At 37.1% G+C, this 14,169-nt stretch overlaps 1 protein-coding gene across 4 annotated transcripts in view; it reads right to left on the bottom strand.

Annotated features, from left to right (window-relative positions):
* Positions 1–6,318, bottom strand: part of Zmat1 (zinc finger matrin-type 1) — a 46,235-nt gene extending 39,917 nt beyond the window's left edge. For 2 of the 4 annotated variants that reach the window (XM_071606365.1, XM_071606366.1), the window contains exon 1: positions 6,039–6,318. In XM_071606365.1, the coding sequence (XP_071462466.1) occupies positions 6,039–6,318 (280 nt within the window). The remainder of the gene's footprint in view (positions 1–6,038) is intronic. The other 2 variants (XM_071606367.1, XM_071606368.1) reach the window with 1 other exon arrangement.
* Positions 6,319–14,169: the final 7,851 nt, after the last annotated feature.

The raw sequence follows: 14,169 nt of genomic DNA, 5'->3' as shown, positions 1-14,169 counted from the left end.
TGAAAAAAATAAAGCTTTCATAATAATTTGGAATGGGAGAGAACTATGACCTATTCACTGGGTAGTAAGAGAAAACAAGTTAAGCTTTTGAGTTGTTTAAATATATTCAAATCCCATCTGTACTTGTAACTATATAAACTTCAAGAAATTATTTAATTACTCTAAACTGATTTTTCATCTAAGAAGTACAGAAATGCATATGTAATTCCAAGGATTTGGCAAATATTAAATGAGATAAAAGTTTTTTTCATTCAACATGTACACACTTTAATAAAAGTATACTTTTTTACCAATCCAAACACTTTTGAGTTTTTACTTAATATTATGCATAAACATTTTAGTTCAGGTCAGGTTATCTGAAAGATCATCTAGTCTAAAATTTCTCATTCTTGATATTATTGTTACTTTGGGTCAGATGATTCTTTGTTGTGAGAGGCTGTCCTATGCATTGTAGGTATATCTGACAGCATCCCTGGCCTCTATCAATAAGATGTCAGTAGCATTCCCTAGTTGTAAAAAACAAAACCATATCCAGACATAATCAAATGTCCCCCGAGGGGCAAAACTGCCTCCAATTCAGGACGAATCCATCCTAATGTCCTCATTTCATAAATGAGGAAGCTAAGGCCCAGGGAGGTTACAGGAAATAAATGAATGGGGTGACTAAAATTTAAAAGATATAATTCTAGATTCAGTTGGATTTGGTTCAGAAAATAACTGTAGTAATCCAGGGAAAGACAATAGTAATATCAGAGAAATACTAATCAGTAAACCATAATTATGAATATGAACAGCTCACGTTCTATGGACTTGGGCATTACAGGATTACGATATAAAAATATTTGATTCAGCTTATACCACAATATATGCCTTTAATGAAATAAAATAAGATGGAGTCATTTGATAGAAAGTTAATTTTAGTGACTTTTGTTAGGTTGGGCCTAGTTTGAAGAGTTACACTATTATGAAAATGCAAAATATCACTATCTTCTGCTTCCAAAAATGCAACTGTGTGTTAAAACCAAATTATCATATTTGATACGTTCTCCTATCTAATACTACTAGATAACACCAGACAATTTAAAATGAAATAGATTTTTGTGACAAAAATATAACACTTATGGCTTGGATCAGAAAAGAAAAATGAATTTGGTCCACACTTGTTTGTGGAATTATAAATGTTACAGGATGTCTGAGGAAAGGAAACAGAAGATTACCATATTTATTCAGTTTGGGGAAATATAATTTTCTCTGTTTTATGAAATGTTCTTTGATTAGCCTGATAATCAGTTTAAATTTCTTAAAATTAGGTGATTCTACATATACCTGGCTGTATGAATAAAATGAATCTTACTTGCATTTCTTAAATAACAATTAGGTTTAGTTATACAAACATCAAATCTCTTCCTAAGGACAAATCATATATATATCTATGGCAAGAACTTGCTATTAGCTGTTTTAATTCATTGCTGAATGGGAATTTCATAGTCTAACTGATCTTGATGCAAAGAGATCCAGGATTGTAAAGAACTTCTTGTATATCCTGTTTAAAATAAAGTGACCAAAATGGAGCAAACCTCAAAAGTGTTGGCTGTAATACTATAAACATAGTCACAGAGAAGTTTGAGAAATATGCATTTTAATTGTGCAAAGAGTGCATGTGCTATATTCTCCATGATTACATCTTTAGAGATAATCTCTCTCAAACATTCTTGAATAAACAGGACTTTTTTGGTAAAAGCTGGCTTGACCTTTGAAATCTTTTGCATACCATCATAACCTCAGGAAAGAATGACCAGAGCACATCAATACTAAGATATAGAAGAATGAGGAATTGTGTTAATCTTGCCAAGGTGTTTTAAAGACCACACTCCTCTTAAGGAGTTTTCAGAAAGATTAATTGTGCTAGAAATTCAAATCTGTACTGGTCAACGTGATGAACACTCAAAGCTATAAAGCCATCTAATATCCTTAAATTTTCAGGTTATTAGGTTAGTGTCTGATTCATTAGTTTACCAAGTTTTGGCTAATTTACAGAAATTATCACAATCAGATAATGACATTTCCCATTGTACATTAATAATTACAAAATAAAAAGGAATTAACAAAATAATTGAAAAGTACTAGATATAATGTTATACATTTATGTCATTTTTATTTCAACTAAACCTTGACCTTTATAATCATAAACCTTTGTGGCTAGTGAATTCAGGGTTCATGCTTCTGAAGTCAGAAACTGAATTAGGTCCTGTGTAATCCATTAACTTACTTGATCCCATGACAGCTACTTTGCATCAGAAAGCCACCAAATACATGCCATTCATTCCAACAGGTTAATAAACGTGACTGGATCTGTAAGACTGGTTTTCAGATGGGAAAGAATCAAAGTTCTCACAGATATAATGAATATGGTAGGAAACTTGCTTAAGTTATTCTTTAAGCTTAGTAAATATTTTCATATATTGACACCAAAGAGAGAGGGCCAGAAACTAACAAATGTTCATTAACCTCTCTCCAGACATCCCCAACCTGTGAAATACAAAATAAAAAATTATTTCTAACAGTTTACTAATTATTCTTCACAAATATACTAGACTGAAAATATATTGTGCATTAGTATGCCTCTATTATATAAACCCCCATGATCAGAATGCAGATTTATAATAAACAATGGAACACAATTCATTCAGGAGCACAATTAGTCATTTAAAACTACATTTTTCCCACTTGTTTATTTTGTAGTTTTAATATTGAGAAATACTATTGAGCTCTTCGGTATAGCTGTGTCTTTTGTCTGTGTATCTTTAAGCACTAAGCCTAGTGCCTGGCACACATACACAGGTATTCATTAAGTGATTCCTGAATAAATGAAGGAAAGGTTAGTAACTAGGTTTTCTTACGGTAGACTTACTAACATATGACTTGAAACTATATTGAACAATATGAAAACAAAACACTTCTAGTGCTATGCAAAAGGATTAATAACTAAATAAAAAGCAAGAAGCTAAAACAACAACTATTTCATAATTTCCTTTTCTTGAAAGAAAATAGCAAATGAACAGGGAGTTTCATTTATTTTTTTGTTTTGGTTTTTACTATGAGTACAGATAACATCATTACTGGGTGAAAATTCATGTTTGAGCCATTGAACATTTTTTAAAGACTTCATTTAATGAAATATGTTCTACAAAATCTCATGACCGCCCCTTACCATGAATTCTGAGTGTATTGAGTGTATATGTTTGAATTTTTTCATATGTCTGTTCACACCCCATTTTTTACAGTTTCTGATATTCCTTGACAATTTCTGATTTCCATTTACATTTGTCCATTGCCAACCCAGGAGAGACAAGATCCATGAATCTTAGCAGGAGATGAAAATTTATCAAGCCTCAGGCACAGTGGCAAATGCCTATAATTCCAGTGACTCAGGAGGCTAAGGCAGGAGGATCTCAAGTTTGAGGCCAGCCTCAGCAACTTAGTGAGACCCTGTCTCTCCCTGTGCAAAAATTAAAAGGACTGGGAATATAGCTCAGTTGTACCGTGGGTTCAATCCCTAGTATCAAAAAAACAAAAAAAAAAAAGGAAAGAAAATAAAAGAAAAAATGTATCAGCAAAGGCTTTTTCAAATCACATTTAATGATCTTATCAGGAGGTGACTTGTAATAAGCGGAATCCTGACAATCCTTTGGTGTCTTTTAGAGCTGTATCCTAACTAGACTTCAAAAAACCAAATGGGCAAATGATACTGGCACACAACCAAGTAACATTTTTCTCTTTTCTCCTTTATCCACTGTAACTGTCAGCAATTATGACTTTTGAAACTATCTACTTTCATAACAACCTCACAAAGCCACTGAGGCCTAACAGTGTTTTGGGCAGTGTGATATATCAAATATTCACCATTTGTGAAGTGAAAAGGTGAGAAAATTTTAATTTGGACTAAAGAGTTAATGATGGATATTTAGCTAAAAAGAAATGATAAATGATTTTTAGGTAACAATTATACTTGGTTTTTCATACCCTAATAAATTGTATGAACCCTAATTCAACACGGAATTCATTACTCAGTGAATGTCAGATGATGATTATTGGTCAAGGTTTCTTATATTTTGTAAGTTACTGTCCCTATACACAACCATGCAAATGACCCACGAAGGAATGCAGAACTCCAAAATCATGGTTCATGCTTTTAGATATGAAATTTAACTCAAGAGTTTGGACAGTCCAATTCCCCCATTTCAGAAATGACAAAACCCAAATCCAGGAAGCTTAGAACCTGTTCAGGGACACCAAGTCTAGTGGATTAGTTAGCAGCACTGGACTTCTAAGCCAGAGTTCTCTTCATACAGATAAGGTGTTGCTGCTACTTTATGAACTTACATCTCTTAAAGCCTTTAATGTTTGCATATATTCAAAGATAGTACAATCAAACCAGTTAGAGAGCCTGGCAAAAGCCTCTTTTTCCCCCCATGAAATGATGACCTTAACCTTAACTGTGAACAGGTATGAGAGCCAAATTGAGTGGTGATTTTGATGCCTATAACACTGCTCTCACCTTCCTGCTGGTTACAGCACAGTTTGGTATAAAACTTAAAAATCTAGGAGTTTCATCCTAGGACAATGACATAAATCCAAGCTGATTGAAGATTCTACCATCTTTCAAAGGTTACTTTTGCTAAGAGAGTTGATAAATAAAACACCATCATATTACAGTGTATTTCTAATATCCATATTTAGTAAGTGGCATTTTTGTAATGTGCCTATAACAATTATTGTGAGGGATTTGTTTTTATTGATTTGCCATTCCACCAAAGTGAAAGGTATGAAAGATTATGGAATGTCACACACAAATATGTATCATTTACAAATGTGAAGAGCAAATTTTTATGTGGTAATTTTAATGGGGTGTCCTTTTACAATAAAAAGGAACTTAAATTATTTTATTCAATTTTGACATCCATAATCTTTCACTTTGGAGGTAAGTTAGCAAGATAAAGTAACAAAGCACACAGTGGAAATTACAAAATTTACAATGGCAAGATTCTCTGAGATCTTCTACAATGATATGGGTCTCCACCATCTAAGAACATTTCCAAAACTGCTTTAAAACACATTTCAAAGGTACGTTTTATAAGTCTGATATTAGTAGACTGTTTACAAGTATATCGTACTTCATGTGAACTAAAGTCCATTTATATTGAAATAGTCAAGAAATACATTTTTGTTAGGAGTAGTATGTGTTGATAAGTAATACAGCACTGATTCAAACTCAAAGCACCTTTAAGATGGGCCTGTAAACCTTGCTTTACTAGTATACAACCTCAAATAGCCATAGAAAACTCTCCAGTGGTCTCTGAAATCTCTACTTCTGCCAAACTCTCTGCCTCTCTTTCTCCAGTAGTCTTCTGCACCATATGCTGGATCCTAAAATACAACCGATCCTACTTGAAAGCCCAAGAATACAAGCTAACCTCCTGGAAATCCTAACCCCGTCTCTCTGTAAATAGCCTACTGCTAGTTTCTACACTTCAGGACATTGAATTTCATGGGGGAGGGGGGGGGTCTCCCTCATTTCTTTTCTTTCCTCTTTGATTTCTGTGCCCTTCCTCCATCAGCCTCCCCTTTCGTTTCCCTGACCCTCAAGGACCACAGCACTTCTACCTTGCCTCTTCTTTTCCCAAATCACACCTCCGTTCTACATCACACTAAAGCGTCTGGCTGGGAGAGAAATAATGTGTTATATACATATTTTTTCCCTTCTAACTCCTGCCTTGTGAGTACCTGCAGTTCCTTTGCCTGAGGACCCCAGTCCTTTGCGGGGAAGGGGAAGAGGTAGGGAAGCCCCTCGGCTTCAGTCCATCTTGCACACTCAGGGCTAATACAGCGGGGCGGGGCGGGGCGAGTTTGGCCTTTACTGCGCCACAGCAGGTGGGGGGTGGGGCGGAGGCGAACCGCGCCCAGTCCGATTTCGGACAAGCTGAAGAGAGGCAGAGAAGGAGATGGGGCCGCCCCCGCACCCCGGGACGGGAACTCACCTTCTCTGAGGCAAGGGCGGGTGTCTACTTTAAAACTACTGCCCCCCCTCCCCGCCGCCGCCATAGTGGAGCCGCCAAAGCCGCCGCCGTCGCCACAGCCATCGGCGAGCGGGCAGACAGGGGTGGAGGTGGCGGAGGAGGCAGGCACAATCACTGCCACCGCCGCCGCCGCCGCCGCCGCCGCGCAGGCGACGTAGGAGGAGGAGGCGGCAGAGACGGTAGCTTCCTGAGGGGAAGACTCCGCGGCCAGCAGGATGACTGTGCTCGGCGCCGCCGCCATCGCACAGCGAGGCGCGTACAATTGCACTTGCGCCCCGCTCATGTTAGGCTTCTTTAGCTCCGCCTTCCTCTTAGCTCCTCCCCCTCGCCCCTCTTTTTCTCGCTTGAACTGGAGCCTCGTTCTGGCTCCTTCTGTCCGCCAATGGGAATGCTGTACACCCACAGGACGCCGCCCCTCCCACCTCCTCCTGCTTGGCGTCACCAGCCTCCCTTTGGAGGGAAAGTGATGATAGCCAAGGGTAAAGGTCAAAAAGCGCGGGGTGTAAAAGCACGTGGACCTCACACAGTGAGGCCTTTTGGAGCATCTATCTAAAACCAATTTAATAATAATAAAAAGTAAGTCTGGAAATGTATTGATCCCACCTCCAAATTATCTCTAAAGTACATTTTATTCTGTTTTACATCCCTTAGTAAAAAGATTAGAAATAAGAATCTTTGGTCACTACATTTTCCCCATGGCCTCTTAAAGGACTGTTTATCTGTACATCTACCCATCTAAATTACAGTGAAGTTCCGTCCATCTGGTACCCAAAGAACTGGGATATTACTGATTTTTTTTTCTTTCAAATTCCCTTACTCCCCAATCCTGATTCATGCTTATTATTTCCTTGCTCTTTTAACATTTTTTCACATAGATGTTTGTCTAACTAATATTTCTTAGTTTTGATTGGTTTCAAATTTCACAAATATTTATATCTTTTTCTAGGTAGCATTCTGGAACTGTTCCTTTTTTGTGGGGGTGGGGGAGCCAGGGATTGAACTCAGGGGCATTCGGCCTCTAAGCTACGTCCCCAATCCTATTTTGTATTTTATTTAGAGACCGGGTCTAATTGAATTGCTTAGCACCTCGCTGTTGCTGAGGCTGGCTTTGAACTCGTGATCCTCCTGTCTCAGCCTCTGTAGCCGCTACAATTACAGGTGTGTGCCACCCTGCTCCCCTGCCTGGCTTGAAACTGTTTCTTTAACTCAGCATTTTGATTCAAAGAAGCACACATGTTGTCACTTGGAGTTGTAGTTATTCACTCTCAGTGTTTTACATCCCATCCATTGCCTTGTTGATAAACATACCTCCTGGTACATGTATGAAAAAGTATGCTCTCCTTTCCAGGCTCACTTTCATTACTGTATTTAAGTACTTACGATGTCTTGTCAGAACTATGGTATCCTATCCCACTAATCTCCTTACCTGTGGTCTCAGTGCCTCCAACCTGTTTCAATATTGCTATCGTTCATCACCAGCTCTCCATCGCCTATGGGATAAAATTAAAGGGCACATATTTGCATTTACTAATCCCCCCTCGCCTTCTGATCTCACTTCTTTTCACTCCCCCAACCCCTCCCCTCTTTTAGTTTATGATTCAGCAATACTAAATCTTACAGATTCCTGTGGAGTCCATGTTATTTCATGAGGCAGTGTTATTATATATGTTCTTCCTTCTTCCTAATATACCCTTCTGCCCACATAAACTCAGAAAACAAGATAATAAATCACCTCCTCCTGGTAACCTCTTTTGTCTTTTCTTAAGAGTTAATCCCCATCTTGTGTACTTACACCTATACCTATTGCATATTTTTATTGTAATTAATCATATTTTCTGCCTCCCCTCTTGATAGCCTGGAGCCATTTTGAGACTAAAGATATTCTGTTTTATTTTTTACTCCAAATGCTCCAGCCCAGTAAAGTCCTAAGACAAAAGCATTGACAGCCCCCCTCCAGGTCCCTAAGCCCCACAGATACTTGTGTTTTTCCTTGCACAATTGTTTACTCTTTCTCAAAGCTTAAAAGGGAGGTTTCAAGCAAAAATTACTTTAAAACATTTGAATATTTGTCAGTTGTGGCTCTGCATTCCTGAATGGCAACAATTAGCTGAAGCTGAAAAACAAATTCAAAGGCTCAGTGTGCTGGGCTTATAAAAATGTATCTTTATGGGATTTTGTTGTTGTTGTTCAGATTTACCCAAGAATACTGGAGTAAGTAAGTGGTTTATCACTGGCATTCTGTAAATTAGGGTATCTTCTGGTCATTGAAGAAATTATTAGATAGGCCAGGCAAAAGAAATATTCTGCTGAAATAGCCAGTAGGACAAGGTAAACATAAAAATGGGGTGTGATTTTATCCCTTCCAATATGAGGGAGGAAATCCCTCAAACACATTGCCCCTCTAAATATGAATCACAGTTCACTTGTGTAAGAAATATTCACTCAGAATGGGGGAGTGTGAATCAGTCAACATTCAGTCAGCAAAAAAAGAAATTGCATTAGGTATTTCAAACAGAAAAGAAAATTAATGTAGGAATCCAGTTCTTAAAGGAATAAGAAAGGTTAGAGGAGTAAAACATTTGTGTAAATATCTATGATATTTTTCTATAGAATGGAGACTTTAAAAGCCAGTTTACCTGGAATTCAGCAGGTAAAGAATATGAATTTGGGGTGGGGGGAGTCTTAGCATCCTTCTGTGACTTTCTTTTGAGGATCTGTGATATTAACAGAAATATTCAGCAGTTCTCTGACCTGTGTAGCAATAATGATTATAGTAGTCAACAAATATCTATTAAATTATAGAATAACTTCTTTCTCCTGAGACCCCATGGAAAATTCTGTGTCTGCCATTCAATCAAATAGTAAAAATACGAGAAAGGGTAATACATTAAATGAAAGAAAATGATTTTTCTCCCCATTCTTCAACTCCATTTGGTCACATGCTATTTCTATCTGCTAGGCCAGTACTTTCAAGCACAATCATTTAAGCTTGCAGAAAAAAAAAAGGCGGTGGCACCTTTAAATAACTGAAAATTGGCCTCTAAAGTTGCTTTTTGTGTCAGACAAGGTCTGCCAGAGAAACTTCCAAGGTCATCTAGAAGTGAACAATATGTCTTTAAATTTGCCCAGCTAACCTGCCCCACATTTCGGTGACCAAGAAGTGAATTTTGCTTGCTATAATATTAAATTCTGTGCTCATTGGTGGTCCTATCTGTCATTTTCTGAACATGCAATGTAGGAAGAGGCATGATGTCAAACAGCAAGCTCAAGAATGTGCCTTCTGGCTGCTGTTGTGGCTCATTGGTAGAACACTTGCCTAGCATGTGTGAGGCACTGGGTTCAATTCTCAGCACCACATATAAATAAATAAATAATAAAGGTCCATTGGCAACTGAAAAAAATTTACAAAAAGAATGTGCCTGATGAGTCTATTGTACATGAATATATGAGTTTCTTAAAAACAAACAAACAAAAACCCTTGCTTTGTTTGCCTGGGGAAACACTGCTTTTTTAAAAGTGGTCTCCTTTCTTCCTTCAAGTAATAAACCTACCTTCACACTTTAATTTCCTTGGTTATAGTCAATTAGCTTTGTATTCCCCAAGGGGTGAACCCACTGCCTTCTTACACTATAACATGAAAATGTCACCAGATTTCAGTCATATACTATGATAATCCTACACACTTTTCTTTCTCTCTCTTATACTTATCATTTTTCTCAGTAACTATAATGTTATTAAATGAATGCTAAAGTAATTTCTTTCACAAGAAAGGCATAGAATGTTGTAAAGAATAATAATTGTAAATGCCTATTATGGGCCAGACATTTCCCATAATTTCCCGTTCATCTCACAATGTTGATGTTCTATTGAGCTCATTTGCTGAGAGCCATAGCCAAGTAGGAATGATGCATGGCATTTTGGGTTGAAAGGTGACTCTGCTCAGGGATTAGGGTGGCTCCAGGTTTAGGGTGGATCCTGCTGGGATTAGGGCGTATCCTGCTGCCTCAGGAGCCCGCTCCTTTGGAGTTCCCGTTGAGTTCTCGCGGGGTTCTGAGAGAATTGGTGCGTGGAGCCGAGTGGAGGCAGGGTGTTCACGGGAAGTGTGGGCAGAGTGTCGGTGAGAGTTCGGGAATAAAGAGTTGCTGTTTGAATCTACAAGGCTTTGTGGTGGCTCGGTTATTTTGTGCCCAGCCAGACTGCGGCACTCATTAATCCATTTAAAGAACGAAAAACTCAGTCTCATGAGTGCAACTGTTCTATGGTTTTTAACTTAGTGATTGAAAATGGTCTGTCTATACCATTGAGCCAAAGTGAATAGACTGTATTGATTTAAATGAATTTTAACTACCAACCCCTCAAATCATAGAAAGAATATAGGAGTGAGGGTGGGAAAGGGAATTTAGATCTAAGGTGGAAGGGAAGGTCAAAGGTGCTAAAACAGGAGCATATTTTTGCATAAAGGAGAAATCAGTGAAAAAACAAAAACTATATTTACAGTGCAGTGTAACATGCCTCATTTGAAATGATATGGGGACATTTAAAAGCCCACTATTACCTAACATAATGCATTTAAAAATATCAGAAAATGAAAGAAATAATTAAAACATAATTTTGTGGCATATAACTAGTAATTGACATAAAAAATGAACCTAAGCAGAACAGAGAGTTCTGCTGTTATGACTTACCTCCTAAAAGTGCCACCTCTTAATACTATCACATTGGCAATTAAGTTTCAATACATGAGTTTGGGGAGACATTCAGATCATAGCAGTGTGTATAAGGTGACTCAGTTTTGAACTAAAACTTTTACACATATGAACAGATAGAATATTTCAATTATATATATTATATATTTATATATAAATTATATATATTTATATATAGTTCAAATATTCTGTGTATATGAAAAATATATATGAAAATACTAAGAGTAGACAGCTTATGGTGGATCACAGTTAAGATCAAAATACAAGATAATTAATCCATATTCACATTTTTAAAAGATAATACTAGATAAAATTATTATACTATAGTATGTGTCTGGTTAGAGATTGATGTCATAGAAATGAATCTTTACTGATTAAAGTTTGTCAAATATATATTTTTAATTAAAATGAGTTTATCCAGAGTTTTTATAAGAATTTGCCCGGGGGCTGGGGATGTGGCTCAAGCGGTAGCGCACTTGCCTGGTGTGCGTGTGGCCCGGGTTCGATCCTCAGCACCACATACAAAGACGCTGTGTCTGCCGAAAACTAAAAAATAAATATTAAAATTCTCTCTCTCTTTCTGTCTCTCTCTCTTTTTTTAAAAAAAAAAAAAAGAATTTGCCTGTTTATTCCTGAATTATTTCTCTCATATTATGAACCTTCCTGGATTCTCCTTCTTGTTCTGTTCCATACTCTCATCACACAGATTGCCCCCTGCCCCTCCTTCACACACACCTCAACCACCTAGAGATAATCTCAAGGGAACATTCTTCAGTAATTTAGCATCCAAATCTATGCTAAAATCATGCTTTAGGCTTCCCGTGCCACGTAAAAATCTAAAAATTTCCAGAAAATTCTATTGGTTAAATTCAACTATAGAGAAGGGTTTTTCCCCTTTAACCTAAGTTTGTATTTTAAGATTTGTTAAAGGAAAAATATGTTATACATTAGTCACTTAATGGTCACACTGGACTATATGCAGTCAGGGAGCAATTTCATCATTCCATGTCTTTTGTTTCATATGCTTTCATGTCCTCTGGCTTTTATGCTTTATGTTATTCATCTTCTTTACATCATTGTGCAGCTTTTGCTTTAAGAGACATCAGCTATCCTCACAGGTGATTAGTCTAGAGTTATATTTTCACTGGAGACTATTCTCTGCATTTAAATAACAAATAATTTAAATAAAAGCAATTGCACACCCATACTGTGGATTTGAAGATCTTTTTTAATTGAGGATTGAACCTAAACCTAGTTAAAAGTATCTTCTAGATGTAAAGAATACCAGAATAAATCACTGTAGTAATCTTTTTGTTATTGCTAAAAGGTATATTCCTTGCATGGGCATTCCGAAAGGATTCAGCACAACTACACAAAGTAAGATTTCATTGTTACAGAAATTATTTGAAAATTTAGCTTGATGATATCTATTGTGTGGGGGGATGTGCACACACATGAAGGTACTAAATAAACTAGATCCACATCTTTGAACTCTCTTTGATACAGTTATTCACTGTAAGTCTTTTCTTCAGGAGATTGTCTTTTAAAATGACTCCATTCTATAAGTGTTTGAATGAGGGTCTGAGTATTTTTACAGATTCTGGTATTCCAAAATCACTCAAAAGTAGTAACATAGGAAATGTAACTAATTATAATAAGACTTGCATTTGCTGGGCAACAAACATGATGAGAAAGTAACCTCTCTTAGATGCTAGAGACTGATGTTTGTGACTATGGGACACACATCTGTTGACTCTCAATTCAGTACTCAATACCACAGGCCTACCCCACTAAATATTTTGTCCTGTCAGTCTCTAGTGATAGCACAGACATGAGGTCCCTAAAAGGAAAGACTTTTCAACTTTATAGCAAGTTTGTATAGTAATGGTTCTCACAATCTTTCCACAAAGGGATCTATGGCCATTTATTAGCTAACTGTACAAAGGAAAGAAAGATGCACAGACATCTTTAGACCTTTGGACACAGACTTCTAGTTGACATTGATATCTGAAGACCTAAGACATCTTCATGGCACTGGAAGAGGGAGCAGATGAGTCATCCAGCTTTGATTTTCTGTCATTCTAATGAGTTCATGAACTAACCTGCTTGTCATTTCTCTAATCTTCAAATATACAAAGTCTTGCAGAGGGTGACAGAAATCTGTGACACCCTTTAAAACTTCAAGGATGTAGGGGTAGTGATGTCCACCATTTTCTCATTTAATTCATCCTTTAGACTATTAAAAGTCCAGAGAGATTATGGAGGAGGAGAATAAACCACCAAAAAAATTATTATCCTGAAGGATGTATTAACACTCTCATTCTGTTGTAACAAAGTCTGAAGAAATGCAGACCATGTGGACATTCTGTAGAACATTATTTTGATACACTATATAGATAACAACATTTAATTAAATCAATTTAGGTAGAATTTGTAGGAACACTTGAGTGCTTAGTAAACCACATGTGCTCCAGAGATTGAGAGAGAAAACTATCCCAGTTTTATGTCAGTGAAGATTGTAAAGGTCCAGTCGTCTTCTGCATATTTGGAAAACCACATTAAAACACATAACACATTATAGGATTTTGTGGTATCCACTATAAGTAGGAAACATCACACCTGATAGACCTTTTCAGATTGTGGAGCAATTTATTCCAATTTGGGAATATTGCTCTCATTCATTGACTAAGTGGCATGCAAAGCTACCAACTTTGAATAGGGCCAAAAGCAGTAAAATACTCTGTACTGGGTGCAAATTGTGGTACTAGCAGCCCTGCTACTTAGGGCATATGACCCAACAGATCTTATGACATTAGAGGAAATGCAGGGAGGACAGATTCCATATGGAATTGATGGCAGCTCTCAACAGGAGATTTACAACATAATGATTGATGTTCTAGAGCATTCCGCAGTGAAGAATTAGACAACATTTTAAATTTCCCACCATAAACCAGATACCATCAGACCGACAAAATTAAAAGCTTGCATGACATTAAAATCAAGGGGAGATCAGTAGAGGAAAGGGACCAAGGGATGGGAGGTGTGGTAGGAGGGGGAAGTACTAGGAGCAATATGGCCCAAATTGTATTGTCATATTTTGTTTTGTATGCATGTATAAATATGTAACAACAAATCCCATCAGTATGTACAACTATAATGCACTAATACAAAATGTGGGGACAAAATCTTGAGTGAATGGGCCCAGTAAAAATTCATTGTAAATTGAAAGTGGTACAGCTGAGATTGGGCATTGTCATGTCCAGAAAGTATAATGAAACTACTGGAGGAGTGGGTCTCAGACTCCCAAATCATCAACACTTGGAGCAAAGCCTCAGGTCTCAGCTCACATTATGGTCATAGGAGATGCCTATGATAAGCAAATGGAG

The sequence above is a fragment of the Marmota flaviventris genome, chromosome X (genome assembly GCF_047511675.1).
Source record: "Marmota flaviventris isolate mMarFla1 chromosome X, mMarFla1.hap1, whole genome shotgun sequence".
NCBI classification, from domain to species: Eukaryota; Metazoa; Chordata; class Mammalia; order Rodentia; family Sciuridae; genus Marmota; species Marmota flaviventris.
The sequence above is the reverse complement of the archived record's forward strand: the minus strand, read 5'-3'. Positions and strand labels throughout refer to the sequence as shown.